The sequence below is a fragment of the Ovis aries genome, chromosome 15 (assembly GCF_016772045.2).
Source record: "Ovis aries strain OAR_USU_Benz2616 breed Rambouillet chromosome 15, ARS-UI_Ramb_v3.0, whole genome shotgun sequence".
NCBI classification, from domain to species: Eukaryota; Metazoa; Chordata; class Mammalia; order Artiodactyla; family Bovidae; genus Ovis; species Ovis aries.
The window spans coordinates 62,742,267-62,768,772 of NC_056068.1; the positions used below are offsets into that span (position 1 = coordinate 62,742,267).

Here is a 26,506-nt window from a genome sequence, read left to right on the forward strand (position 1 = left end):
TCTCTCCCATGACTTCAGTTTGTTTGTTGTGTGGTAAATTTTCAAACACCTTCCTGTAGCCCTGATCTCCCTTTGAACACCTAATTTGTTTCCAGTTACCTCCTTGGACAGTCTCTGGGTGTTACTAACTCATGTTCAAATGATTCCTCTCTATCCCAAGGCTTCTCATCTCCCTTATTGCATATCAGAATTACTGAAAGAACCATTTCCATTGGATGTTTCTGTCCTATGTATCTAATCATTTTATGACCAAATCCTGTTATCTTCATATGTTAATTTTGCCATGTTCTTCTCACTGCTTTGTTCTGTTCTGGACTTTGGTACTAGATTAGTCATTGATTTTTTAAACCTGTAGTCTCTGCCTCTTACTCTTCTTATCCTGAATTGTTAGAGATGTATTGTGAATTGGTTTGAGAGATCACAAGATTGTGTACACACAGATAGGCTAGAAGACTTTTTTTGTTTTTAAAACTACTCTGCTCTTTTTTACTCCTTCAGTTCTGATCAGCAAATGTTACAGAATAGTGACCTTTTGGAAACCTAATTTCAGTGGCATCAAGATTATGGCATGAATTTTCCTGGTGGTACAGTGAATAAGAATCTGCCTGCCAATGCAGGGGACCATGGGTTTGATCCTTGGTCCAGAAAGACCCCATATACTGTGGAGCAGTTAAAGCCGTGCGCCACAACTGCTGGAGCCTGTGCTACAACTACTGAAGCCTGTGCACCCTGGAAGCCACTTGGCTTCTCTTGTTGCAGAGCATGTGCTCTAGGGTGCACACTGCGACCATGGGTGGCCCTTGCTCACCACAACTAGAGAAAGCCCATGCGCAAGAATGAAGACCCTGTGCAGTACCCCCGCCAAAAAAAAAAAAGATTATGGCATAGGTTTGGCCTTGAAATAGTTGTACACAATTGGACGGCACTGATAAAGTAATCAAAAAAAGGATCAGTTCAGTTCAGTTCAGTCGCTCAGTCGTGTCCGACTCTTTTCGACCCCATGAATTGCAGCATGCCAGGCCTCCCTGTCCATCACCATCTCCCGGAGTTCACCCAGACTCATCGTCCATTGAGTCCATGATGCCATCCAGCCATCTCATCCTCGGTCGTCACCTTCTCCTCCTGCCCCCAATCCCTCCCAGCATCAGAGTCTTTTCCAATGAGTCAACTCTTCACATGAGGTGGCCATAAGTACTGGCGTTTCAGCTTTAGCATCAGTCCTTCCAAAGAACACCCAGGACCGATCTCCTTTAGAATGGACTGGTTGGATCTCCTTGCAGTCCAAGGGACTCTCAAGAGTCTTCTCCAACACCACAGTTCAAAAGCATCAATGGCAGCCCACTCCAGTGTTCTTGCCTGGAGAATCCCAGGGACGGGGGAGCCTGGTGAGCTGCCGTCTGTGGGGTCGCACAGAGTCGGACACGAGTTATGCTACTTAGCAGCAGTTCATAAAGATAAAAATATTTGTATTAAGATGTTGGATGTATAAGCAAATAGAGATGGAAACAGCTGTACAGACATTTAGTCTATAGAAGAGACCAGTGAAATCCAATATACCTAAATGAGAATTGTCATATCAATGTTTATAAATAACTGTATGTAATATGTATGTAATAGGGTTATATTTGATTTTGAGAAATAACAAAGTAATAGTAAATTATCCTTGTAAATAGTAAAACATAATGGTAGAAGTTGACAATCAGTGACTGCAAAAGCCATCTGAAAACAGGTATCATTTTCAAACAAAATACTCTTCAGTCAGTTCAGTTCAGTCACTCAGTTGTGTCCGACTCTTTGCGACCCCATGAATTGCAGCACGCCAGGCTTCCCTGTCCATCACCAAGTCGCAGAGTTCACCCAAACTCACGTCCATCGAGTCGGTGATGCCGTCCAGCCATCTCATCCTCTGTCGTCCCCTTCTCCTCCTGCCCCCAGTCCCTCCCAGCATCAGGGTCTTTTCCAATGAGTCAACTCTTCACATGAGGTGGCCAAAGTATTGGAGTTTCAGCCTCAGCATCAGTCCTTCCAATGAACACCCAGGACTGATCTCCTTTAGAATGTACTGGTTGGATCTCCTTGCAGTCCAAGGGACCCTCAAGAGTCTTCTCCAACACCACCATTCAAAAGCATCAATTCGTTGGCGCTCAGCTTTCTTCACAGTCCAACTCTCACATCCATATGTGACCGCTAGAAAAACCATAGCCTTGACTAGATGGATGTTTGTTGGCAAAGTAATGTCTCTGCTTTTGAATATGCTATCTAGGTTGGTCATAACTTTCCTTCCAAGGAGTAAGTGTCTTAATTTCATGGCTGCAGTCATCATCTGCAGTGATATTGGAGCCCAAATAAATAAAGTCTGACACTGTTTCCACTGTTTCCCATCTATTTCCCATGAAGTGATGGGACCAGATGCCATGATCTTCGTTTTTTGAATGTTGAGCTTTAAGCCAACTTTTTCACTCTCCTCTTTCACTTTCATCAAGAGGCTTTTAGTTCCTCTTCACTTTCTGCCATGAGGGTAGTTAGTGTCATCTGCATTTTAGAAGTATTTAAAAGGAATAAACTCACTGAATAAACTCATTTGAATAATATGGTGGTGAAACTGTAATATGACAGAAATGTGTGTTTGAATCTTCTAAAGATTTTATTTGCTCTAACTTGCTTTTCATCAATATAAGTCCTTCAGAGAGAATGCCACTGAATTAGTAACAAGATTCTAAACACGATGTAGTATTTTAGATAGGATGGTCTTTCTTTTTAGGGCTTATGAGGAAATACTTTTTAGTGGTTTGTATGAGGCATTAAAAGAGTGTTGCAAGGAATGACAGGATTTTAGTAAAAAAAAAACGAAGTGAAACATTATATTTATGTCTGCTAAATAATGCCAGATTATTTATTCATAGGTTCATAACGTCTGCTCTGCTACTTTATTGTATCACTTAGAGCAAGTTGTTTAACCTTTCTGAGCCTAGTTTACCCATATGTAAAATATTAGCTACCTCAAAGAGTCTTATGAAAGTGAAACTCCATAATGCATGTAAAGCAATTAATACAGTCTTAGGACAATTTTATAAGTAGAAGCTACTTTTAAAAACAGTGTATGGTTTAAAAGAAATGTGTAGTGGTGACAAGGTAATAAGGAGTCTCCCTAATTATCCCCTCTGGGCCTGCCTTGGGTATATGTGCTGCTTTATTCTTTGAAGCAGAGCCTGTGAGATCTTAGAAAAAGTAGCTGAATTTGTGTTCATAATGGTTAATTCAGCCGTTCTTTGGGGTAGTGGGAAAATTAATGTCCATTTTTCTCCACATGGCTGTCCCTTAAGTGAGCCACATTTATTATTCCACCACACGGAAGGGGCAGTTTTGCCACAAACCAGGTGACCTTGTGTGAGTGCATCTGTTTGGGACTCACTGTTCTTCCGTCCGTCTTTCCTTGGGCCAGTGTCATGGTGTCATTACCACGCTTGACAGTGTGCGTCCTCCTGCTCTTCCTTAAAGGCTTCTACATGACTTGCAGAATGTGTCAGTCCTACAAAAGACGCTTTCATTTTTGAAATATAGACATATTTCCTGGGAATGCTTGGGCAGTTATTTTCTTTCAGAGCTTTAAAGATGTTATAATCTGGTGACCATTATTTCTATAGGGAATTGGCTCCTTTGATGATGGTATGTCCTTCATACCATACATGATGGGTATGTACACAGAAGGGTACATTTATGGGTTTTTCTTTGGTTTAAGCAATTGATGTCTGTGTGTGTGTATAATTCTGCCTAGCCTTATATAAATTCCCTTTCTTCTCTATATTTTACTGTTAAAACTTTTCAGGCTTACAAATAATGTGAAAGGGTTTACAGTGAACATGCATATGCTTACTACTTGGATGCTGCAATTAAGATTTTGCTACATAGCTTTATCACAGATACTCCCTCTGTCCATTTATCATTCCATCCTTTTCTCACGAGACAGTTCAAAGTTATAGATGTCTGCACATGGTACCATTATACACTTATGCATGCTACTCATAAAATAGCTTAGTATTTATTTGTGGTTCTTTTTTTGTAAGGACTTTTTAAATATAGTATAATGCACAAATCTAAGCATTATATCCCATTGAATTTTGACAAATGCGTACACATGTGTAACCCGAATTCACGTGTGTCATCCTAGAAAATTCTCTCATGTCTCTTTCCATTCATTCTCTGTCCCTCCATCTTGACTTTTCATTTTTTCACAACACATTAGTTTTTCTCTTCTAGAACTTCACGTCAGTGGAACACACCTTTTGTCTAAAGTTTATTTTACTCAAGGATTTTGTGATTTTTGGTATTTTTTCTTGTATCAGTAGATCATTTCTTTTTATTGATAAGTTTTTCTGGCACAAGAAGTTTTCCAAGCCTCCCTTATACTTTGCCTCTCAGTTTTGGAATCAGCCATTTCTCTAAGGGTCCCTACTTCCTTTTAAGTATGGGAATGGTATTTAGATGTCAAGAATTTGTTGTTTTAACAAGTAGATTGCAGGTTTTTTTTTGGTGAAACTGTCTATCATTTAATTCATTCTCTTGAACAGTTTTATCATTAAGGTGCCTGTTATTATTTCAATAACTTGATAATTAGGGCTGCCTCTGTTAATTTTTCCTCTTGTTGTTTCTTTGCATTTGATTATAGTTCCTATTCGGAGAAGGCAATGGCAACCCACTCCAATACTCTTAGGCTGGTAACTTTTTGTTTGTTTGCTTGTTTCTTTAGTACTGGACCTTGGGTATTATTAAGTGTTAGACAGCATCATTCTTGGAGAAGGCAATGGCACCCCACTCCAGTACTCTAGCCTGGAAAATCCCATGGATGGAGGAGGCTGCAGTCCATGGGGTCACTAAGAGTCGGACATGACTGAGCGACTTCACTTTCATGCATTGGAGAAGGAAATGGCAACCCACTCCAGTATTCTTGCCTAGAGAATCCCAGGGATGGGGGAGCCTGGTGGGCTGCTGTCTATGGGGTCGCACAGAGTCAGACACGACTGAAGCGACTTAGCAGCAGCAGCATCATTCTTGTGCTATTCCTGCTGAAAATAGATAACTTGAACCTCCTCGTGAGGAAACATTCAGTTCAGTTCAGTCGCTCAGTCGTGTCCGACTCTTTGTGACCCCATGAATGGCAGCATGCCAGGCCTCCCTGTCCATCACCAACTCCCAGAGTTCACTCAAACTCACATCCATCGAGTCAGTGATGCCATCCAGCTATTTCATCCTCTGTCGTCCCCTTCTCCTCCTGCCCCCAATCCCTCCCAGCATCAGAGTCTTTTCCAGTGAGTCAGCTCTTTGCATGAGGTGGCCAAAGTACTGGAGTTTCAGCTTTAGCATCATTCCTTCCAAAGAACACCCAGGACTGATCTGAACACAGATTGTGGGGCAGTCTACAAAATAACTAGTTTGTAGTCTTAAAAAATGACAATCTCATAAGGACCACAGAAATGCTGAGAAACTATCCCAGGTAAAGGGAACTAAAGAGACATGGGTCTAGGATTTATTTTTAAAAATTGTTTATTGTGAAAGAAGGCATTATTGAGACAGTTGGCAAAATCTGAATAGTAGTATCACATTAATATTAATTTCCTTGTTTTGACAGGAATTACATGCTGTAACTATGTAAGAGACTCCCCTTGTTTTTAGGAGGTGAACACTGAATGAAGCATTTAAGGGTAAAGGGATTCAGTGTTTGCATCTTAACTGTCAAATGATTTATAAAATCATATTTGTATGTGTATATAAAAGATAATACAAGTGTGATAAAATGCTAATGTTTAGAAATCTGATTGAGAGTGTATAAGAATTCATACAATAGTATGTCAACTTAAAAAGTTATAACAGAAAAAATATGAGAAAAATAGTGATATATTTGCTGAGTTAAGTGAAATTTAAGAATTTCACCTTTAAGAAATGTGTCACCAGATTGAGAGATCGCTCACTTGGTGAGCAGTATCTAATCTTCTGCCTGCTCGTTACTGCACGGTCTTATGATTGAATAATGCATTTGCAGTAGTTCACAAAATACAGTGATCTATCTGATGATGCTGACGAACTTGGATTTTCACTGAGACTGCATGGTCTCAGTGATGTGTTTAAGCCCTCCTACTTTGAGAACTTGAAAAGTTACTTCTATGCTTTAGTTTCCTCATGGCTACAATGGGATAATACAGTGCCCACTTTAGAGGATTTTGTTAGAATTTAATGAGATAGTGAGCATAAAACATTTAGTACAAAATCTGATTATTCAGTGGAGCTCAGTAAACATATTTTTGTTATTTTCAATATTTTTGAAAAATTGCAAATTAAATAATTTCATTAAATAATTTTTGTTGTCTGATTTAAACACACCATATAGATTATGAACTTCTGTTGACACCCACTGATGATACATTATAATTTTAACTATATCTCATAGTCAGATAAACTGAGAAGTTCGGGATTGTTTTGTACCCCCTCCTGATCGCCTGTAGTATAGCACCAACTCAGCTCCTTGGCTTTTCTCTCTTGATATTTATTAACAACAGTGTTCTCAGTTTTCTCTTTTGTAAAATGCAATTTTAAGATCTTGCCTACCGTGTTTGATAGGTAAAACACGAAACATGGACTTCCCTGGTGGTCCAGCAGTTAGGACTCCATGTTTCTCCTGCAAGGGGCTTGGGTTCGATCCCTGGTTGGGGATTTAAGATCCCGCTCATTCCTCAAGGTACTGCCAAAGAGTAAAAAAAACAAACAGGAAAAAAAAAAAAGCAAAACCAACCCATGGCAAATAGTACTGTCTGTAAATGAAATAAATTTCTGACTCTACTTTTATAAAATATTAGCTCTTGGTCATTCATAGGTTTGCAAATCATTGATGTGTACATCTTTTTGGATGTTGGGGTCTAAGTGATACATTTGGCATATTGGTAATGGCTATTAAATCTTTGCTGTCTCCTATCCTCTACCTCTGAGGTTTTACGTTTAATATATTTTGAAGATACTTATTACTGCAGTCCTTTGTACTTGGCGCTTTGATCTGGAGCATTGTGCAGCATACTTAAAAGATTAAGTGCCCTTGCAATAAGGATATTTTTAATTGTGCTATTTTTAGCCTACGACTCAAGCTACATTTGAATGAGTGTCTATTCTAAGAGCTTGTACTTTGATTACATTTCATCATGTTATTGAATAGTTGTAGTTATAATCATGAAAGCAATCTGTGTGAATATCCAATATTCTCTAGCCTTGTTATTGCCTATAGCAACAAGTTTCTTATCATGGTAAACATTCGTGACTTCAAAAAGAAAATATTTCTAGAAGTGATTGATTGGTTCTTTTAAAACTTATTTGCCTTTCTGTCAGTGTTGAGGTTTTGTTGGTGGTTTTTGTTTTTAAAAAGCACCATTCTGCAGAATATTGAATCGAGTGCTGATTAAGCTAGAAACAAGCTACCTAATACATTTTAAGTTTTCTTTCTGTTAAAGGTCTGGTTGTACAAATGTTCTTTCATATTTTCATAAATTTTAGTTGCGTTATGATTTGAAAGATTCTTGGAGATCTTCCAGTTCCCTGTTGTACTTAGAGGCATCCTCTCCATGGTGTCCCCTGCAGACGGTATAGAGCCTCTCAGGGCCATCTCCAGCGTTCCTCCCTCCCGAGACTGCGTTCCTAGCTTCAGAGAGTCACACTTGGAAGTTATTGCTGATAATAAAAGAAAATAAAAAACTGGCTTAACACTGATTATGTGGTCTACTTTGATGGTAGTAATGTTAGAAGAAAACATGAAATTCCTGTAAAATTTAGCTGATTGACAATTTTTAAACATTAGTCTTTCATTGTATAGTGGGAGACGCTTGTTTTAGAAACCAGTGTTGTGGAGATGTGTACTTCGGTCTCCTTTCCAGGTTGATTCGTGAAAGATAACTGCTGTTAAAACTTGGGTATGTATCCTTTGCTAGATTTGTTGTGTTTGTATAAATACATGTTTATTAGTACTGGTATTTTGTAACCACTTTAGGTCTTTGCTGTCTTTTGCTAAGTATAAGACTTTGCCTGTTGAGTGCATGACGCTGTATTTATTAGTAATCACACCTACTGGATGGCCACATCTAGAACACTATTGGGCTCATTCCCTAATAGCTTTTGTGAAAGATTGTTGCAGTCATCTTTTGGAACACAGCATCTGCCAAAATAAGAGCCTTATTTTAACTGAGAAGTGTCCTGCAGATATCTATGTATTTAACATGAAAGATTATTTATGGATAAGATGAGCAAATGCTTAAAGATCAGGAAGAGGACTAAGTAAAATGTCAACTGTAGTTCTTTTCACATAAGTATATATCTCACATTTCCCAGTTAGTCTAAAAATCAAAGGTGACATGTTGAAAGAGAAAAAAGAACACATTAATGATAAGTATAGCATCTGAGTGGGAAGACTTTGAGCACGATAAAAGTCTGATAGTTTTAGTAATCTTGGAGATTGTTTATTTTAACATGCAACACTTATGGATCCTGAAGCCATAAAACCTGGCTTTGAATTCTGGCTATACTTCAAAATAGCTTTATGACCCTTAGGCAAGTTCGTTATGCTTGTGTCCCTTTCTTTGTCTGTTAAAAGGATTGACATGACCATCAAATGGGCTAATACTTATAAAGTGCTTAGAGCAATGCCCAGTTCTTAGTGCTAAGTACCTGTTTGATGTTCAGTCAGTTCAGTTGCTCAGTCGTGTGCAACTCTTTGTGACCCCATGGACCGCAGCACGCCAGGCTTCCCTGTCCTTCACCAACTCCTGGAGTTTACTCAAACTCATGTCCATTGAGTCAGTGATGCCATCCAACCATCTCATCCTATGTCGTCCCCTTCTCCTCCCACCTTCAATCTTTCCCAGCATCAGGATCTTTTCCACTGAGTCAGTTCTTCACATCAGGTGGCCAGAGTATTGGAGTTTCAGCTTCAGCATCAGTCCTTCCAATGAATATTCAGGACTGATTTCCTTTCGGATGGATTTGTTGAATCTCCTTGCTGCTCAAAGGACTCTCAAGGAACTCTGAACACCACAGTTCAAAAGCATCAATTCTTCGGTGCTCAGCTTTCTTTATAATCCAACTCTCACATCCATACATGACTACTGGAAAGACCAAAGCTTTGACTAGACAGACCTTTGTTGGCAAAGTAATGTCTCTGCTTTTTCATATGCTGTCTAGGTTGGTCATAACTTTTCTTCGAAGGAGCCAAGTGCCTTTTAATTTCATGGATGCAGTCACCATCTGCAGTGATTTTGGAGCCCCCAGAAATAAAATCTGTCACTGTTTCCATTGTTTCCCCATCTTTTTCCCATGAAGTGATGGGACCAGAGGCCATGATCTTAGTTTTCTGAATGTTGAGTTTTAAGCCAGCTTTTTCACCTTCCTCTTTCACCTTCATCAAGAGGCTGTTTATTTCTTCACTTTCTACCATAAGGGTGGTGTCATCTGCATATCTGAGGTTATTGATATTTCTCCCGGCAATCTTGATTTCAGCTTGTGCTTCATCCAGCCCAGCATTTCTCATGATGTCCTCTGCATAGAAGTTAAATAAGCAGGGTGACAATATACAGCCTTGACTTATTCCTTTCCTGATTTGGAACCATTCTGTTGTTCCATGTCCAGTTCTAACTGTTGCTTCTTGACCTGCATACAGATTTCTCAGGAGGCAGATCAGGGGGTCTGGTATACCCACCTCTTTCAGAATTTTCCACAGTTTGATGTGATCCACATAGTCAAAGGCTTTGGCATAGTCAGTAAAACAGAAGTAGATGTTTTTCACTTTTTCGGTGATCCAACAGATGCTGCCAATTTGATCTTTGGTTCTTCTGTCTTCTAAAAATCCAGCTTGAACATCTGGAAGTTCATGGTTCACGTACTGTTGAAGCCTGTCTTGAAGAATTTTGAGTATTACTTTGCTAGCGTGTGAGATGAGAGCAATGGTGTGGTAGTCTGAGCATTCTTTGGCATTGCCTTTCTTTGGGATTGAAATGATGACTGACCTTTTCCATTCCTGTGGCCACTGCTGAGTATTCCACATTTGCTGGCATATTGAGTGCAGCACTTTGACAGCATCATCTTTTAGGATTTAAAGTAGCTCAACTGGAATTCCAGCACTTCTACTAGCTTTGTTGGTGGTGACGCTTCCTAAGGCTCACTTGACTTCGCATTCTAGGATGTCTGGCTCTAGGTAAGTGATCACACCATCATGATTATCTGAGTCGTGAAGATCTTTTCTGTATAGTTCTTCTATGTATTCTTGCCACCTCTTCTTAATACCTTCTGCTTCTGTTGCTGCTGCTGCTGCTAAGTCACTTCAGTCGTGTCCGACTCTGTTTGACCCCATAGACGGCAGCTCACCAGGCTCCCCCGTCCGTGGGATTCTCCAGGCAAGAACACTGGAGTGGGTTGCCGTTTCCTTCTCCAAAGCATGAAAGTGAAAAGTGAAAGCGAAGTTGCTCACCCGTGTCCGACTCTTAGCGACCCCATGGACTGCAGCCTACCAGGCTCCTCAGTCCATGTTAAGCCAAATAATTTCTGTCCTTTATTGTGCCCATCTTTGCATGAAATGTTCCCTTGGTATCTCTGATTTTCTTGAAGAGATCTCTAGTCTTTCCCATTCTGTTGTTTTCCTCTATTTCTTTGCATTGATCACTGAGGAAGGCTTTCTTATCTCTCCTTGCTATTCTTTGGAACTCTGCATTCAAATGGGAACTCGGCATTCACCTGATGTGAAGAACTGACTCACTGGAAAAGACCCTGATGCTGGGAAAGATTGAAGGTGGGAGGAGAAGTGGACAGCAGAGAATGAGATGGTTGGATGGCATCACTGACTCAATGGACATGAGTTTAAGTAAACTTCAGGAGTTGGTGATGGACAGGGAGGCCTGGCTTGCTGTAGTCCAGGGGGTCACAAAGAGTCGGACATAATGACTGAACTGAACTGAACTGATTCAAATGGGTATATCTTTCCTTTCCTCCTTTGCCTTTCGCTTCTCTTCTTTTCATAGCTTTTTGTAAGGCCTCCTCAGACTTTCATTTGTCTTTTTGCATTTCTCTTCCTTCAGGATGGTGTTGATCACTGCCTCCTGTACAAGATCATGAAGCTCCATCCATAGTTCTTCAGGCACTCTCTATCAGATCTAATCCCTTGAATCTGTTTGTCACTTCCACTGTATAATCGTAAAGGATTTGATTTTGGTTATACCTGAATGGTCTAGTGGTTTTCCCTACTTTGTTCAATTAATGTCTGAATTAGGCAATAAGGAGTTTATGATCTGAGCCACAGTCAACTTCCAGTCTTGTTTTTGCTGACTGTTTTTGCTTGATGTTATTGCTGTCCTTATATGTATTTTAAAGGATTTACACTGTTTAAAGGATTTATACTGAATGAAAACTGGGTTTAGAAAATGGCAGCATAATACTTCTTAAATTTGATTGTCCTAGAACGCTAAAGACTAATCAAAAAAGGCATAGAACTATTAGAAAACATAGGTCAGTTAGTATTTTCTTAGAAAGAAAATGAAGTTTTTCAGTTGTGTCTGACTTTTGCGACCCCATAGACTTAGCCTGCCAGGCTCCTCCATCCATGGGATTTTCCAGGCAAGAATACTGGAGTGGTTTGCCATTTCCGTCTCCAGGCGATATTCCTAACCCAGGGATTGAACCCGGGTCTGCTGAAGTGCATGCAGACCTTTTACCTTCTGAGCCACCAGAGAACCCTAGCAGCTTCTAATTCTGTGGAAAACAAAGCTAGAACATAACTTTAGTTGAGTTGTTACAAGTAACTTTGGTGTCTGTTTCTAGGTTTCCTGTTTGTTTGACTTTCTGTGTTTCTTTCCGTCACAAAATCTTATCATTGAGATGGTATAGTATAGAGAAAGGTTTTTGGAATAAGGCATTTGAAGTCTCAATTCCATCACTTTCTGGGTAACTTTTGGTACTGTATCAGTTATCTGTTTCTGGGTGACAGCTCCAAAGCTTAATTGCTTCAAAAACGATTTATTATTTCTCATGATTCTGTGGACTGACTGTACTCAGTTGAGGGGTTCTTTTGTTTTACGTGGAACATTTTGTTTACCGCATTTTTGATCTGGAAACAGAAGAACAAGGCCGAAATCTATTTTTAGAATATCTTCTTTAAGTGAGATAAAGTGTTAAAAATGATTTCTGTGATGTTGGCTGCTGTTAAAGCTCAGTAAGTTGTGTTGACTTTTATTTTATAGTCAAAACATTTCAATTGTCCCTAATGTGAAGTGGCTAGCATGTCAAGGTCTTCTTGGTTGATACCTGTTTGGCTCATGTATTTAATAAAGATATTTATAACAGAATGCTAACAGCTTCTACTGTTTGATCAAGTAATTCACTGAACAAACAGATGAGTGAGTACCTACTATATGCCGGCAGTATTCTCAGTGCTGGGGATATAGAACTGAAAAAATTAAAGTTCTTTCCCTCATGGTTTTATATTCTAGTAGGGGAGGGGAAAACATAATAAGGAAGCATATCAGTTGGTGGCAGGTGCTATAGACAACAGAAAAGCAAGATAAAGGAGGAGAGGTAAATATATGCGCTGGCAGGGCTTACCCTTCTGTTTAAGGTGGTAAAGGAAAACCTTCCTATCCGGTCTTTGGACAGAAACACAAAGTAAGAATGCAGGGATCGCGTCCTGCTTTCCCCTCTGACAGTAACCTTCTCCTAATAAATGTAAAGGTTTTGAGGCAGCAACTATGATTAGAAGCAGTAAGGAGGCCCGTACAGGTGGATCAGAGCAAGCAAATGGGATAATGGTAGGAAATGTTAAATAGATTTCCTGAGGGCAGAATCACGTCTGACCTTGTATAGACCATTGTGAAGAATTTGACCTTACTGTGAGGCAGAAAGAAGCTGCTAGCAGGTTTGAGGCGAAGAGTGATGTGGTATGACCTGTGTACCAAGTGGATCACTCTGGCTGCTAAGTTGAGAGTAGATGGTAGAGGACAGGGCGGAACCAAGAACAGTTAGGAAGCTTGCAGCAAGAGATGCTGGTGGCTTGGATTGTGGTTTTAGCCGTAAAGGTGGGGCAAAATGGTCAAATTCTGAATCTGTTTTGAAGATAAAGTCAATGGGATTTGCTGATAGTTGTGAAAAGTGAGAGTCAGATTTGATTCTCACACCAGTTATGTGCCTGAGAAATTAGGAGGATAGAGTTGTCATTTCCTGAGATCGGGAAGGCTGGAGGAAGAGTGGGTTGGAGGGAACTGTGAAGATGTTTTGAACGTGTTCAGTTTGAGATATCTAATAATTGACAGTAAGAGATATTGAGTAGACAGTTGGATAGGGAATTCTAAAGTTGGGGGAGAGAGGTCTGGTTTAGAGATGCACATTTGGGTTTAAGAATAAAGGTGATATTTAAAACCATGTGATTTATGAGATCACCTAAGGGAAGTGAATGTAGGTAGAGAAGACAGATATCTAAAGACAGCCTTGGGACACCCCAGAATTTAAAGGTGGTGGAAATGAGATGGAACTGGAAAGGAATCTGAGAAGGGAGTGCTGGTGAGGTCAAGAGAGCAGAGTGGTGTCCTGGCACTCAGCTGCAGACTGTTTAATGCAGGAGAGCAAAGTCAACTGTGTCAGATGCTGCAAGCCAAATAAATCAAGGATGTGGCAATGCAGGGGCTGATGGTGGCTTTGACAGGACCTATTTTGGTGGAATGATGGGGTAATGAAAGCCTGATTAGAGTTGAGTTCAAGACAGGGGCAGAATTGGAGGCAGCTTTTCTTAACAATGCTTTTAAGAAGGCCTGGTTTAAGAGGGAACAGAGAAACGGATGATGGCTGAAGGAGGTTATGTGAACAAGAACGTTTTTTTCTTTTCTCTCAAAATGGGAGATATGGAATAGTCATGTCTTTATGTTGGGGGGTGGGGAGAGGGAGGGGAGGGAAAAAGGGAGGGAGAGATTGGTGATGAGAGAGACTGGGAAATTGGTGGAATGATGTACTTCAGTGAGTGAGCATGGGTACCTTAGATAAAAGTACTGACAGATGCAAGTGGGCTAGTAGATGTGGTGGTGAGAATGTAGAAGTTTCTTTCAGATATCCCCCCACCCCCGCCAAATGAAGTTGGATGCAAGGACAACAGTCAGGAATGAGGATGGGGAGGAGGTGATGGTTTGAGAAGAGAGGAGGTGTGAATTAGGACAGTGGGAGTATGAATAAATTTGTAAATGTATATGCTGTTTTACATTTTACACAGATTCTTTTACCTAGTCGTTCAGATAATTTTCAGAGTGTGCTGCATCAGTAAAACCCATTTCAAAAATGAAAATACTAAGCCTTGGGTAAATTACTTGGCGGGATTGCTAGGAATCTAAAGTGTTTAAAATCTAGCTCTCTCTAGATGATTTTCATTGTTTGGAGTCATGAATCCTTACCAGACGCAAAGATTTGTCTTCCCAGAACTTTCTGCGTAGTAGCACTATAGCAAAACATTCTTAGGAAATTTACCCTTAGATTTACCCATGACCCCATGCTCCTTTTATATTGGGTTCCCAGTAGATGGTCAAGAAGTTGTTGTTATTTTTTAGTGCCCTAGAGGTTTGAAAAAGAGGTGTAGCGCAGGATTAGCTCAATTGTAAAGCCTGCTGCATTGAAAATCAGCAGTTTCTTTAACACTAGAACCCTTTCCCCCCTTTTGGATATATATTTCGTCAAAGGCATTTTCTTCCTGTACCAGTCAGTTCTCTGAGGAAGTGATTGTTTTTGGTGTATAGCTTTTCTGCTCCGACCTTCTTCAGCCCTGGAGTACATTCTTGCTCAATAGCCTGGTGAGGTGGCATGGCCTTTCCTGGTTAACTTTTCATTTTTCATATAGCTGGAAAGTGGAAACAACCCAAATATCCATCATCTGATGAATGGATAAGTAAGTTTGGCATACCCATACAATGGAATATCATTCTGCAGGAAAAAAGAAGTGCTGGTACATGCTGTAACATGGTTGAACCCCAGATGAAAGAAGCTCGCCATAAGAGATCACATGTACCATTCCATTCGTATGATATGTCCAGAACAGGCAGAGCTAAAGAGGCAAAGGAGATTTGTGGTGGTCTAGGGATGGAGAAGTGTGGAAAAAATGGGGAGTGACTGGTAATGGATAAAGGACTTCTTGTGATGGTGATGAAAATGTTCTAAAGTTGATTGGGTTAATGGTTGTATAATTCTGTGAATGTACTAAAAGCCATTGGATTGTACCATTTGAACAGATAAATCGTATGGTATGTGAATTATGTCTTAATAAAACTGTTTATTTTTAGAAATACCTTCTATGTCACCTACCTCAAGGAAGACTATGTTTTAATTTTATTATTTTTATCTTTTTTGAGTTACCATTTATTTACCTTTTCCAAGTTTGTGCTGCTTTTCTCTGGTGTCTTCTTGTCAAAAGTAGAGCGAAGCATGTAGCTGTACATTTGTATATAAAGGAAATGGCAATCCACTCCAGTATTCTTGGCCTGGAAAATCCCATGGACCGAGGAGCCTGGCAGGCTACAGTCCAGGGGGTTGCAAGAGTCGGACAGGACTTAGTGACTAAACCAGAGGAGTATCATCAAGAGAAGCCCTGATAACTGTAGTTCTCGTTTTTACTGAGTGACATCCCTGACAGCATCATCAGAATCTGGGCTTTAGTTGTGTCGTTTCAGAAATTATTTGATCAGTGTCCTAGACTTAACCAGACCTCGGTTGTTCCTGTCATTAAACTCTCAAGAGACTGAAATATATCAGCTTTATGCTAGTTTTATTAACTTTAGTGAGAAACATTAGGCAGGCTAAATAGTCAGGTTGGCCTAACTGTTGTATTTTCTGTATCTGAAAAGACAGATTAGGAGCCATATCATGGTCACCACTTTCTTGATGGCCTTGAAATCATTGCATGATCCTAGCCTAATGGCATTTGCCAGGATAACCCAGGGCATCTTTCTCTTATGAGAATATACAGCTGTTCCTCAAACTTGACATACCGAGTTCCTGAACTGAGACATCCTTTTTCCCAACAGGGCTAGGCTTCTCTGCCAGTAATTGAATTTTCAACTTAAATAAAAATGAAATAAAGTAAAATGTTCAATTAATAGTCACCTTTTCTGAGTGACAGTATTTCACCATGTTCTTACTTGAACTATCTACCTCTAACATTCTTTTTGAGTTCTCTAGCACAGACCCACAGACCATTCAAAGTTTAGTTTACCCACTTAAAAAAAATTTTTTTTAGCTTACCCACTTTACCTAGATTTTATATCAGTATTTCAAGGCTTCAGAAAAGTAAAAATGACTTGGTTTTAATGAATATTGGTAAGTTTTATTAGTCACATAGCAAAAAAGGAAACATGGCATTTATGCATAGCCTTTCTTACCGTATAACCTAAATTTTTGAATTTGTTTGTGGATTTGACACCTGCCTTCTAATTGTGTTATTATTTATAGAGTGGTAAAGTGGCTTAGTTATACTCTCTATCCAGTGGACGTGTTTAACGTGTGCCTTGCCTGTCTACAGAAGTACACATGTCTGTTCCCTGCCATATCCTTGGCACACCACTCACATTACAGATGCTCAGAAGGGAGTTAAGGTGGATAAGAAAAGAAGTGGAAGAATTTCCTTTAGGTGTAGAACACAAGGTTTATTTTGAGAGTCGTCCATAAATCAGACTTTCTGCCATGGTCATTTATATTCAAAAGTATATTTAGCCCAGAGAAGTAATTGGAGAGCCAGTTAAGATATATTCAGAAAACTAAGCTTTATTCATTACGTTACAGCTGGGTATATTATTCTTTTGTGCGTAGCTTGATTTTTAAGGTTTACTGTATTGTAAGACTGGCTGACTGAGCTCTGATAGCTCTGGCAGTTTCATCTAGATTGTAAATGCTTGAAGGTGTTTCCACATGTGATGATACATATAGAAAATATAACATTTTGTGGTATGCTGTGGTAAATGGAAGAGAATTTGAGTATGTTTGACTCAGACTTGGTGAAGAAATGTATTGCATTTTCTTTATGATATTTATGTTTTACAAAATAAAATACAAAAGCTTAGGGGAAGATGGCTGTGGCAGCCTTGGAATTGTGCTGTTTGGATCCACTTCAAGAGAACCTGCTGTGAAGAGCGATTAACTGGCAGCCTCCACCTGTTGTGCCTGTTAGATAAGGCAGCAGTGCTGGGCAGGGGCCCATTCTTCTGGGCTGCTCCCAGCTAGTGACCAAACACACTGGGGGCCCTAGAGCTACGCTGTGCTAGTTTGCTGGGGACCTACTCTAGCAGATAATTTTTGCTTAGAGACTCTCCACTGACCCTGCCAAGACTCTTCCCTTAACAGCACTGCAGTCGCATAGAGATTCTAATTCTTCCTCTGCCCCTCTTTCACAGCTGTCAGAACTGCTCGAGGTCTGAGGCTCTCTTCCCCTACTCCTGCTTCATCTCCCTCTGTATCCTTCAGAGACATTTTCTCCCCAAGAAATTTTTTGCACATCTCATCTGCTTCTCAGGATTTTAAACTGATGCAATAATACATAATGAATTTGTATAAAATTTGCAATTAAAATTCTTGTTTAAAAATGAGATATTTGAGTTTGCTTCCCTAAATATAACTTTTGAATCTTAGATTTTATGTTTGAAATGGTTTTATACAATTTGTAATCAAGATTTTTAAAAGATAAGTCTATATTCTTATCACGATCAAAGTGGCTCACTCACTAAATGGTAGCAAATGGCAGAAAGAATTCATCAGTCTTTGTCCACTTGACAGAACTCTTTTCTTAATTGTTGACCAGATTTCAAGCAGTTTTTGTCTCTTTAAGTTGTATGTCCTAAATACTATCATTTTGTTAGTTTTCTTGCATTACCAAATACAATGTTGAAATTTTCTACAGTAGTCCATTTCAAGTCTTGTGAATTTTTTGTATTATTTCAAAATAACCATGAAGCCCTTACACACAGCTATAGCTCTGTAAGTCTTTAGGATTCAATTTAATACATGATTAACTATTACTAGTGAATCTCATTTACTCCATACTTTTTGAAACAAGCTGCCTTTTGCTTTGAACCTTTTGAAGTATAGGTTAGTATATACTTTATAAACTCTTGTGCTCATTTCTCTCTCTTTCTGCCTAGACTTTTACTCTTCCGATGCCTAGTTCAGACCCACATTTCACACTGATGCTTTCTTTCCTTTGTGTGAATCAACCTGTGTTGGCATGGCTTATTTAAATGTTTATTGAGTGCATATTTTCTGCTATGTTCTATGTATAAAATAGTGAACAAAAGTAAAATCTTGTGAATATGATAATAAATATTATTTAGGGTAAGCCTTTTCTTTCTGTAGTAGTTTAGCATTTGATTACGTCTGAATATAATTTACATGTATACATCTACACAGTTACAGAGTTAAGTAGTCAAAAGAGTGAAGGCTTTTTATAACTGTGTTTTAAGGTTCTTTTATTCCTCTTAGTATCTCCCCATGACACTTACTTGTTTTTAACAAGTACTGTGGATTAAGAATCTATTGAATCTTAAATATTAATTACAGCAGAGATACTCAGAAGTAGAGTCAATAGACAGATCCCAAATCTATGGTAGCAATTTATTATCTTTCGAACTTATTTCGAACAGAACTGTAGGGAGGAGATGGAATTGTCTTTCCCATTAGGTTTAACTATTGAGTCTAGGGCTTTGGTTCTTTGTCATATATTGGAATCAGCTGGAGAGGTTTAAAAACCACTGATGCCTTTGTCCCATCCTCAGAGTTTCTGATTTAATTGGTATGGGTGTGGCCAGCACAAAAATTGTAATGTGCAGCCAAGATTGAGAACCACTGCATTAGGAGATAATGACAATCAGCACTCTTAAGTTTAAAAAAAATTGGCAGAAGGACTTTTGTAAACTGTATTAAATAAGTATACTGAGAGATCCTGGGAACAGTGTCACCCCAGTAGTAATGAGGACGCATGTTGTTCATTGAAGGAGTTCCGACTTAGAGCATCAGAATAAGTAATTATAGTATTGAATTGTAACCCATTGAATAAAATAGGAATCCATTATACTTACATAGGTAAATAAATGGATAAATTGAAATTGGATTCCAGCCTCAAAGTGCTTCACAAAAAACTTCATTACAAAGGGGAAAGAAGAAACTTGATAGTGAAGAAATCTATCAGATACCATGTTATCAAGTAATCAAAGTGAGCATTATCAGTAGTGCTGCAAAGGTTTGTACCACCTGATAGCATATAATGAGGAAGGAAAACCATCACTTTTAAAACATTTCTCCCAAAGATTATAACCTGGATCTAATGATAAGAAGATGTCAGACAGACCTGTACTAAGGGATATTCTACAAATAACTGGCCTGTAATATCTTATGCCAGGATCATAGAAATCAAGGAAAGACTTGAGGGATTCTTCCATATTGGAAAAGACTTAAAGAGAGATGACAGCTAAATGCAGTACATGATTCAGAATTGGGTTCTTTTGCCATGAAGGACATTATCTGTGCAATTGGCCCAACTTCGAGTCTAAGGCTTAGCTGGTGAAAATGAATCAGTATTTGTTTCCTGACTTTGATGATTGTGTTGTGATTAATGTAATCTTGTATATAGGAAATACAAAGCATGCCATTATTTGGCAAATTACTCTCAGTAGTAGAAATGGTTTTATACAATTAGGAAAAAGTATTTATTGTACTGTTTTTATAACTTCTCTGTACCATTGAGATTGTTCAGGATAACCATGATTGTATAACTTTGGAATTAGAGAACTGTACGTGAAACTTCTCTTAGAATGTTAATTTTCTTAAGGGAAAGTCATGGAAGTAGCAACATAATTTATCTGAGAATTGTATCTTTCATGGAATACATTTTCCAGATAATCAAAGCTCTGTAGGTGCTAAAATGCTTTTTAACTGTTTTGATGTACTCTGTAGTTTTCTGCCCTTTAAGGCAGAATATGGTGAACTTGGTCTTGTCTGTTTTGGAGAACAAATAACCCAGTTTTATCATTATCTTCTGGAGTAAGGCCTCGGCCTAGATCCGTTCCTGGTCTTCGGGGTTGGTCTGGTCTGGTTTGCGTCTTGCCTCTCAGCGTCTGGCTTTCAGCTCTGCTGATGTCATGGTGTGTGTATCTGATAATCTGTCAGTCTCTTTCTAGTGTGTGACTTCTGCTGTCGTCTCAAAAGACAAGATCTACGCTTTTCCTTTTTTTTTTTTTTTTTTGCTGTCATGTTAATAAAATTTAGATTGGGTATAGATATTTTATCATCATGGTGTTGTTCTCATGTTGTTGTTGTTTAGTAGCTAAGTTGTGTCCAACTCTTTGTGACCCCATGGACTGTAGCCCGCCAGGCTCCTCTGTCTGTGGGATTTTCTAGGCAAGAATACTGGAGTGGGTTGCCATTTCCTTTTCCAGGGGATCTTCCCAACCCAGGGATCAAACCTGGATCTCCTGCGGGCGAATTCTTTACTGCTAAGCCACCAAGGAAGTTCCCCATTGTACTCATAGCATCCCTTTAAGTTTAATTCAGGATTATGGTTAGGTGTGAAAGAGTTCTGAAAAATGATGGATTACTGTGACTAGATGATTTTAATGAGCTTTTCTTTGAATATAAGATGAATTGGATAATTTTACAATCATTTTTTAAATTTTTTGAATTTCAGAGCTCCAGAGATTATATTGGGGTTGCCATTTTGTGAAGCCATAGACATGTGGTCACTGGGATGCGTGATTGCAGAATTATTCCTTGGATGGCCTCTCTACCCAGGAGCCTTGGAGTACGACCAGGTAACAGAACTGTTTTGATAATCCAGTGGAGTTGGTAGAATGTATAGAAAAACAGTAGACTTATAGGAATATTTCCCCAGGCATACAATACATGTGAAGCTCTTGTTAGAATAAAATAGCAAAACCAGGGATCTTATGGAATTGAAATTCAAGATCTCAAAACAGAATCTGATTTTTAAAGTGTTTTCATAACCAAAGTTGTAATTTCATAAACAAAGTTGTAATCCACGTGCCTGAAAACCAGTTTTGTAAATCTCTTGGGAGAATTTTTTTTAGTCCCAATTTTTATATTGTAGGTATATATACAAAGGGCTGGACTGTGTCCATTTAAATAATAATGCGTTGCCTGGGTGACAGATTTTGGTGATGGATGCAATGTCAGCCTGTCCCAAGAAATAAAAGGCATCCTAACTACTGGTCTTGAGCCAGTACCTTTTGTTGGTCTTAAATAACTCAGTTACCTGACCCCTGTTTAGTATTTTTCACTGTTTTTGATGGTGCTAAAAGTCTGGCTTAAGATTATTTGAAATGATTCTCGATAGAATCCAGCAAGTCACCTCATTACACACTTTTCATGGTGGTTTTCAGGTATATTCATTAGTCTTTCTAAGCTACTAGACAATATTGTTTGCTATTCGCTTGGTTTTTATTACCAAGATTGTCGTTTGAAGTACTTGTCTTCTTCACATTTTGAAAGGGTTTTATAGCATGCCTCCCTTATTAGAAAGAGATATATACTCAACTCATATTTTAGTGAAAAATGTTAGTCAGCATTAACAAGTTACATAAATTTTGTTTGGCTTATATTTCTATTTAAATGATATACTATTTAACTTTTAGATATGAAAAAATAGGAAGTAGAACATTTTAAAAGCATGCATGACATAACTAGCAAGATAGCTGATTTCTAGGGTTTAGCTTTCTTCATAAAAAGGGATATGAGAGGTAGTTAATTTAGTGACTCAAATGTTGCTGAGACTCTAAAAATCATTTAATATTAATTATTAGGTATTATTGTTAACTTTAATCTCATCCTCTTCCAAAAACTTTCTACCCATGAAACTTCTTTTAGGCCAGTTTTTTTTTTTTTTTTTTTTAAATTCTCTAACTTTCCCTCTTCCTGTTCAACATACCTCTTAAAAGACCATTTCTGTAAAAATTTCCATAGATTTTTACCTTCTTTCATCTTTTAACCCAATCATTAACTTTGATTCAGATGCCAAGCTAACTAGTTTTGAAAGAATTAATGATCTGGTTGAAAAGTCCCATAATGCCTTGGGTGCTGAAGTACTGAGGAACCTGTCAGATGCTGGAAATACACCTTTGGCTTGTGGACCGCCAGTTATGGCATGAATAGTGCTCTGGAACAGGACACCATCTAGTGGGAGTATAATTGCTATTTTACTCTGAATTTGGACCTTGTAGTTAGTCTTGGACAACTCATCTTGATACTGAAAAGGACTCTATAAATTCAGTTTTTCTAAAATCTATAATAAATTTAAAAAAAAAACAAAAGTGAGAAAAAATTGTTATCTGATTCAGATTAACAATATTTTCAGAATGTGTATTATTTTAATTCCAAAAGGTCATAATAATTGAAAAAAGTTACTAGCATACAGTATCAATAGTTATAGAGTTATCAACCCAGTATTTTAAAAGTTATTTTCCAAAATAAATGTATGCAAACCAATAGGAATGATGATTTTGTTGTTGTTCCAGTCTTAGACTTCATACTCATTTTCAAATATGATGCTTGCTTGGTTTTGATGAATGCCTGTTTTCAGGGCTATCCTGAAATAGAAGGGCTATCCCTTGTCTTCCTAATTTGAAGTTTTATTTTTTATTTTTTATCCTAAATTGGTTTTGGACTCTGAAATGCATTTTTGCATTAAAATGTTCACATGAGTGGAATTTTGTTGTTGTTCTTTTGGTTGTTTTTTTTTTACTTTATTTATGTGGTTGAATTTCATAAAATTTCCTCAGCTCCCTGGATTATGATCATCTAATCAGAATGTGAAAGGGCATGCCTCTCTCTGTTACCTGTTTCCTGTTCTAGGCATCAGCTCCTGTGATATACTTGGATACCCAGTTGGGGCATTGTTGCTATTTTTTTTTTTTTTAACTTATTTTTTGCCTTTCAGTGGCAGTGCAGTGGGCAGTAGTAGTAACATTACTAATTAATACTTATTGAATTATTTTATGTGCCAGAAACTGTCAACACTTTAACTCATTTAATATTTACAACAACCCTATGAAGTTTTATAGATGAGGAAGCCAAGGTGTGGGGAAGTTTAATAATTTGCAGGTTTAATAACAGCTATGCTGTTAGCAGTTGACTGCCTCTACACTACTTCATTGATAATGATACTTTCAGGGCAGTAAGCGTCCAGCTGAACCCTACTCCAGTCTGCCCTGACTCCCTGGCACTAGCCCTCTTCTGGACTCCACCTCCACCCTGCCACTGCCAATCTGCTCCTCGCTCAAAGAGGGTTTTCACTGTCTTTATATTAGTTTCTCAAATTCATCCACCTCCACTGGTATTCTGTCTCCAGGTTTGAGCTCTAGGGAAGGAGCCAGCAGCCTCTGCTAGTTTATCATTTTCCCCTGTGATAACATTTCGTACAAATTTCTCTCTCAAATTGTATGTTGTACTAGATACTCTTCTTCTGTTTTGCTTTTAATAATAACATTGCTTTTAACAACAGGAGTGTTCTTATATTACAAATATATCAGTATTGATTATAAAGAGCAGAAGCCCAGCGAATTAATTTGGAAATTCAATGCATCACAAACACAGAAATTCTATATTTTATATCCCTTGCAACAGCTTCAAGATATTATAAGTCAAAGTTGATAGAACCAAAAAAAGGGAGCCAAACCCATAATCATAAGTAGAGATTTACAGTTCATTTTTTTCTGTAATTGATAGAGAAAGTAGATAGAAAAAAATCGGTAAGAATATGAATGATTTGAACACATGATTAACCAAGCTGAACTGCTAAAACAGGCATAGAGCACTACGCCCAATACAACACGCAAAAGTGCAGGGTGCATTTAAGTGCATGTGAAACATTTACAAAGATAAAGATTTCTGTGAAATGTGTTATAATATCTCTTTCTTAACCCTTGTTGTTAATGTCTTTCATGTAGTCTTTATTTAACATTCTAACCCAAAGTTTTTTTCCAGAGGAGGTGAAAGAGAGTTAACAGTATACCTATAGTTATATACTTCAAGGCCAAATTTGTGTCACTAGGAAAAACTATCCAGATTATTTTAATTCTTTATTATGAGCTTTCTGTTCTGTTCCTTTGATTGTATGTCATCTCTTGAAGTCTTTCCAAGGCAATTACTTCTTTGAATTTTGGATTCTACAACTTGCCACTGACCATTTTTCACATTATATTTTTCTCATATGCATTTATTTCTGTTCGTACACAATTGTATGTACTGTGTTTGTTTAGAGATGGGTGCCTCATGAATTGGTACTGTGCTTTGGATCCCTTCCTGTCTTTATTGTAGGTATACTGTCTCACTAGTGCTTTATGTACTGAATTTGATTTATATTTACCGGGAAAATGTCAATATCGTTCAGGAAATTAAATAATATTTTTATGGATGAATGGCAATATTTACTTGATAAATGTTGATTGGTCTTACAGAATGTTTGTTAGAGTTTAGATAGAACCATATCCATGATGGCTAAAAGCCTGAATTTATATTCAAATTTTATTACACTTGGTAATAATATAAAATTATATCTTACATAAGAAAAATAAAGCTCCCTATTTCAATTCTAGAGTGGGGTGAGAATCTTCAAGGAATTCTATGTCATCAAGCTATTCAGGTCTCAAAGCGCCTTTCTCAAGTAGGCGCAAATGAGAGTTCATTTATTTATGTGTGGTGGTGGTATAGTCACTAAGTCGTGTCCGACTCTTGTGACCCCATTTACTGCAGCTGCCAGGCTCCTCTGTCCATGGGATTCTCCAGGCAAGAATACTGGATTGGGTTATTTCCTTCTCCATGGGATCTTCTCGACCCAGGGATTGAACCCTAGTCTCCTGCACTGCAGGCAGATTCTTTACCAGCTGAGCTGTGAGGGAAGTCCCATTTGTGTGGACTATCACATACATCCAAGAATGAGCTTTACTGTGACTGGATTTTTTGGAGTCTGGAGTTGAAGGTGGTTTTGGATTCACAGCAACACTTAGAAGAGTTAGTAGGCATTGGTAGAATCTCACGTTGGTGCTAGATCATGAGTATAATTAAGCTGCTCTGTAGGTGCTTTTATCTGTTCTGAGTCTGACTTGCTACTCAGATCTTCTGCTTACTCTGGTTATGTTAGCATAGTCATCAAACTCTAGCTCTGCTTTATGCCCTTCAGCTCATCCTCCAACAGTGTCTGGAGTTTCTTAGTTTATGTTTCTGACATTGTAAATCTGATTTGCTTAGCTTAATTCTAGTTGAATTCACAAGGCAAAATGCGTCTTAAGTCTAGTCCCTGCCCTTCATCCACTGGGGATGGGAGGGGCAGATAGGTGGAACAAGTTCTCTCTCTTCAAATGACTGGCAGGCATTAGGACCAAAAATAAACTTCCGCAGGTTCGTTTGCTGTTTCTTCAGCGCTATCTCTACTTCTAAGGTATATTAACTGCTCTATTGGGTTCTTTTAGCACTTTGTTTTCTTCTTTATAATGGCACTTCCTAGTTTAATTGCATATTATGGGCTTAAATACTTATCTGTTTTACTGAATTAATGCTGTTGAAGAGTGACACCATATTCTATTAATCCACATATCTTTGTCATAATAAATGCCCTGTGTATGTTTGTTGAAATTGATGTTGACCACCTTCCCTACTTTGAGAGACTCTGATGCAGCATCTGGGTACTTTTCATTTTCTCGTTCCGTAAAACAAGGAACTCAGGCAATTGAGTTGCTGAGTGAGGGAAAGGCACTGCACTTTAATGAAATGAAACTCATTTGTAAGGTGAAGATTTTAATTATCATTTCATGTAAAATTGGGGATACAAATATACATGAACATAGACTGTTGTCAGGAGGCACATAGTCTAGCAAGGAAAACCGACGTGTAAAATTAGTTGTTTTGTGTTATAAATGCATTAAAATTGCTATCTTCTAGGTGTGGTGGTAGCGCAGAAGAAGATGATTGCCTCTGTTTTGGTTAGGGATAGCTTTACAAAGGAGAATTTCTTGAATTGAGTCTTGAAGAAGGAGCAGTACAAGATTAGCACATTGGCTTAGTGAAGTGGCAAGGAGGGAGAGGGACAGGGGCGTGAGATGCAGGAGTTAGAGAGCAATCTTGGCAAGACAGACTGGTGCATACAAGGTTCAGCAGGTGCGGAATGTGTGAAGAGCTGGGAGGAGATAAAGCGGGCCGGGGGCAGGGGGACTTGTATGCCACAATTAGAGATTTGGAATCCAGCCTGTAGGCAGTAAAGTAATTTTATACAGAGGAGTAACAATCAGATTTGCATTTTACCAAAATAGCTGTTAGCAATTTCTTGTTCTTGGCAATGTGAGTAATGAATTGGGGATGAGTGGATGGGGTTGGGGACTGCATGGACTGTAGCCCACCAGGGTCGTCTATCCATAGGATTCTCCAGGCAAAAATACTGGAGTGGGTTGCCATTTCCTTCTCCAGGGGATCTTCCTGA

At 38.5% G+C, this 26,506-nt stretch overlaps 1 protein-coding gene across 13 annotated transcripts in view; it reads left to right on the forward strand.

The window, feature by feature from the left end:
* HIPK3 (homeodomain interacting protein kinase 3) overlaps nucleotides 1-26,506 on the forward strand; it is a 94,868-nt gene that overhangs the window by 48,512 nt on the left and 19,850 nt on the right. For all 13 annotated transcript variants that reach the window (XM_060400045.1, XM_060400049.1, XM_060400047.1 and 10 more), the window contains exon 3: nucleotides 20,708-20,831. In XM_060400045.1, the coding sequence (XP_060256028.1) occupies nucleotides 20,708-20,831 (124 nt within the window). The remainder of the gene's footprint in view (nucleotides 1-20,707; nucleotides 20,832-26,506) is intronic.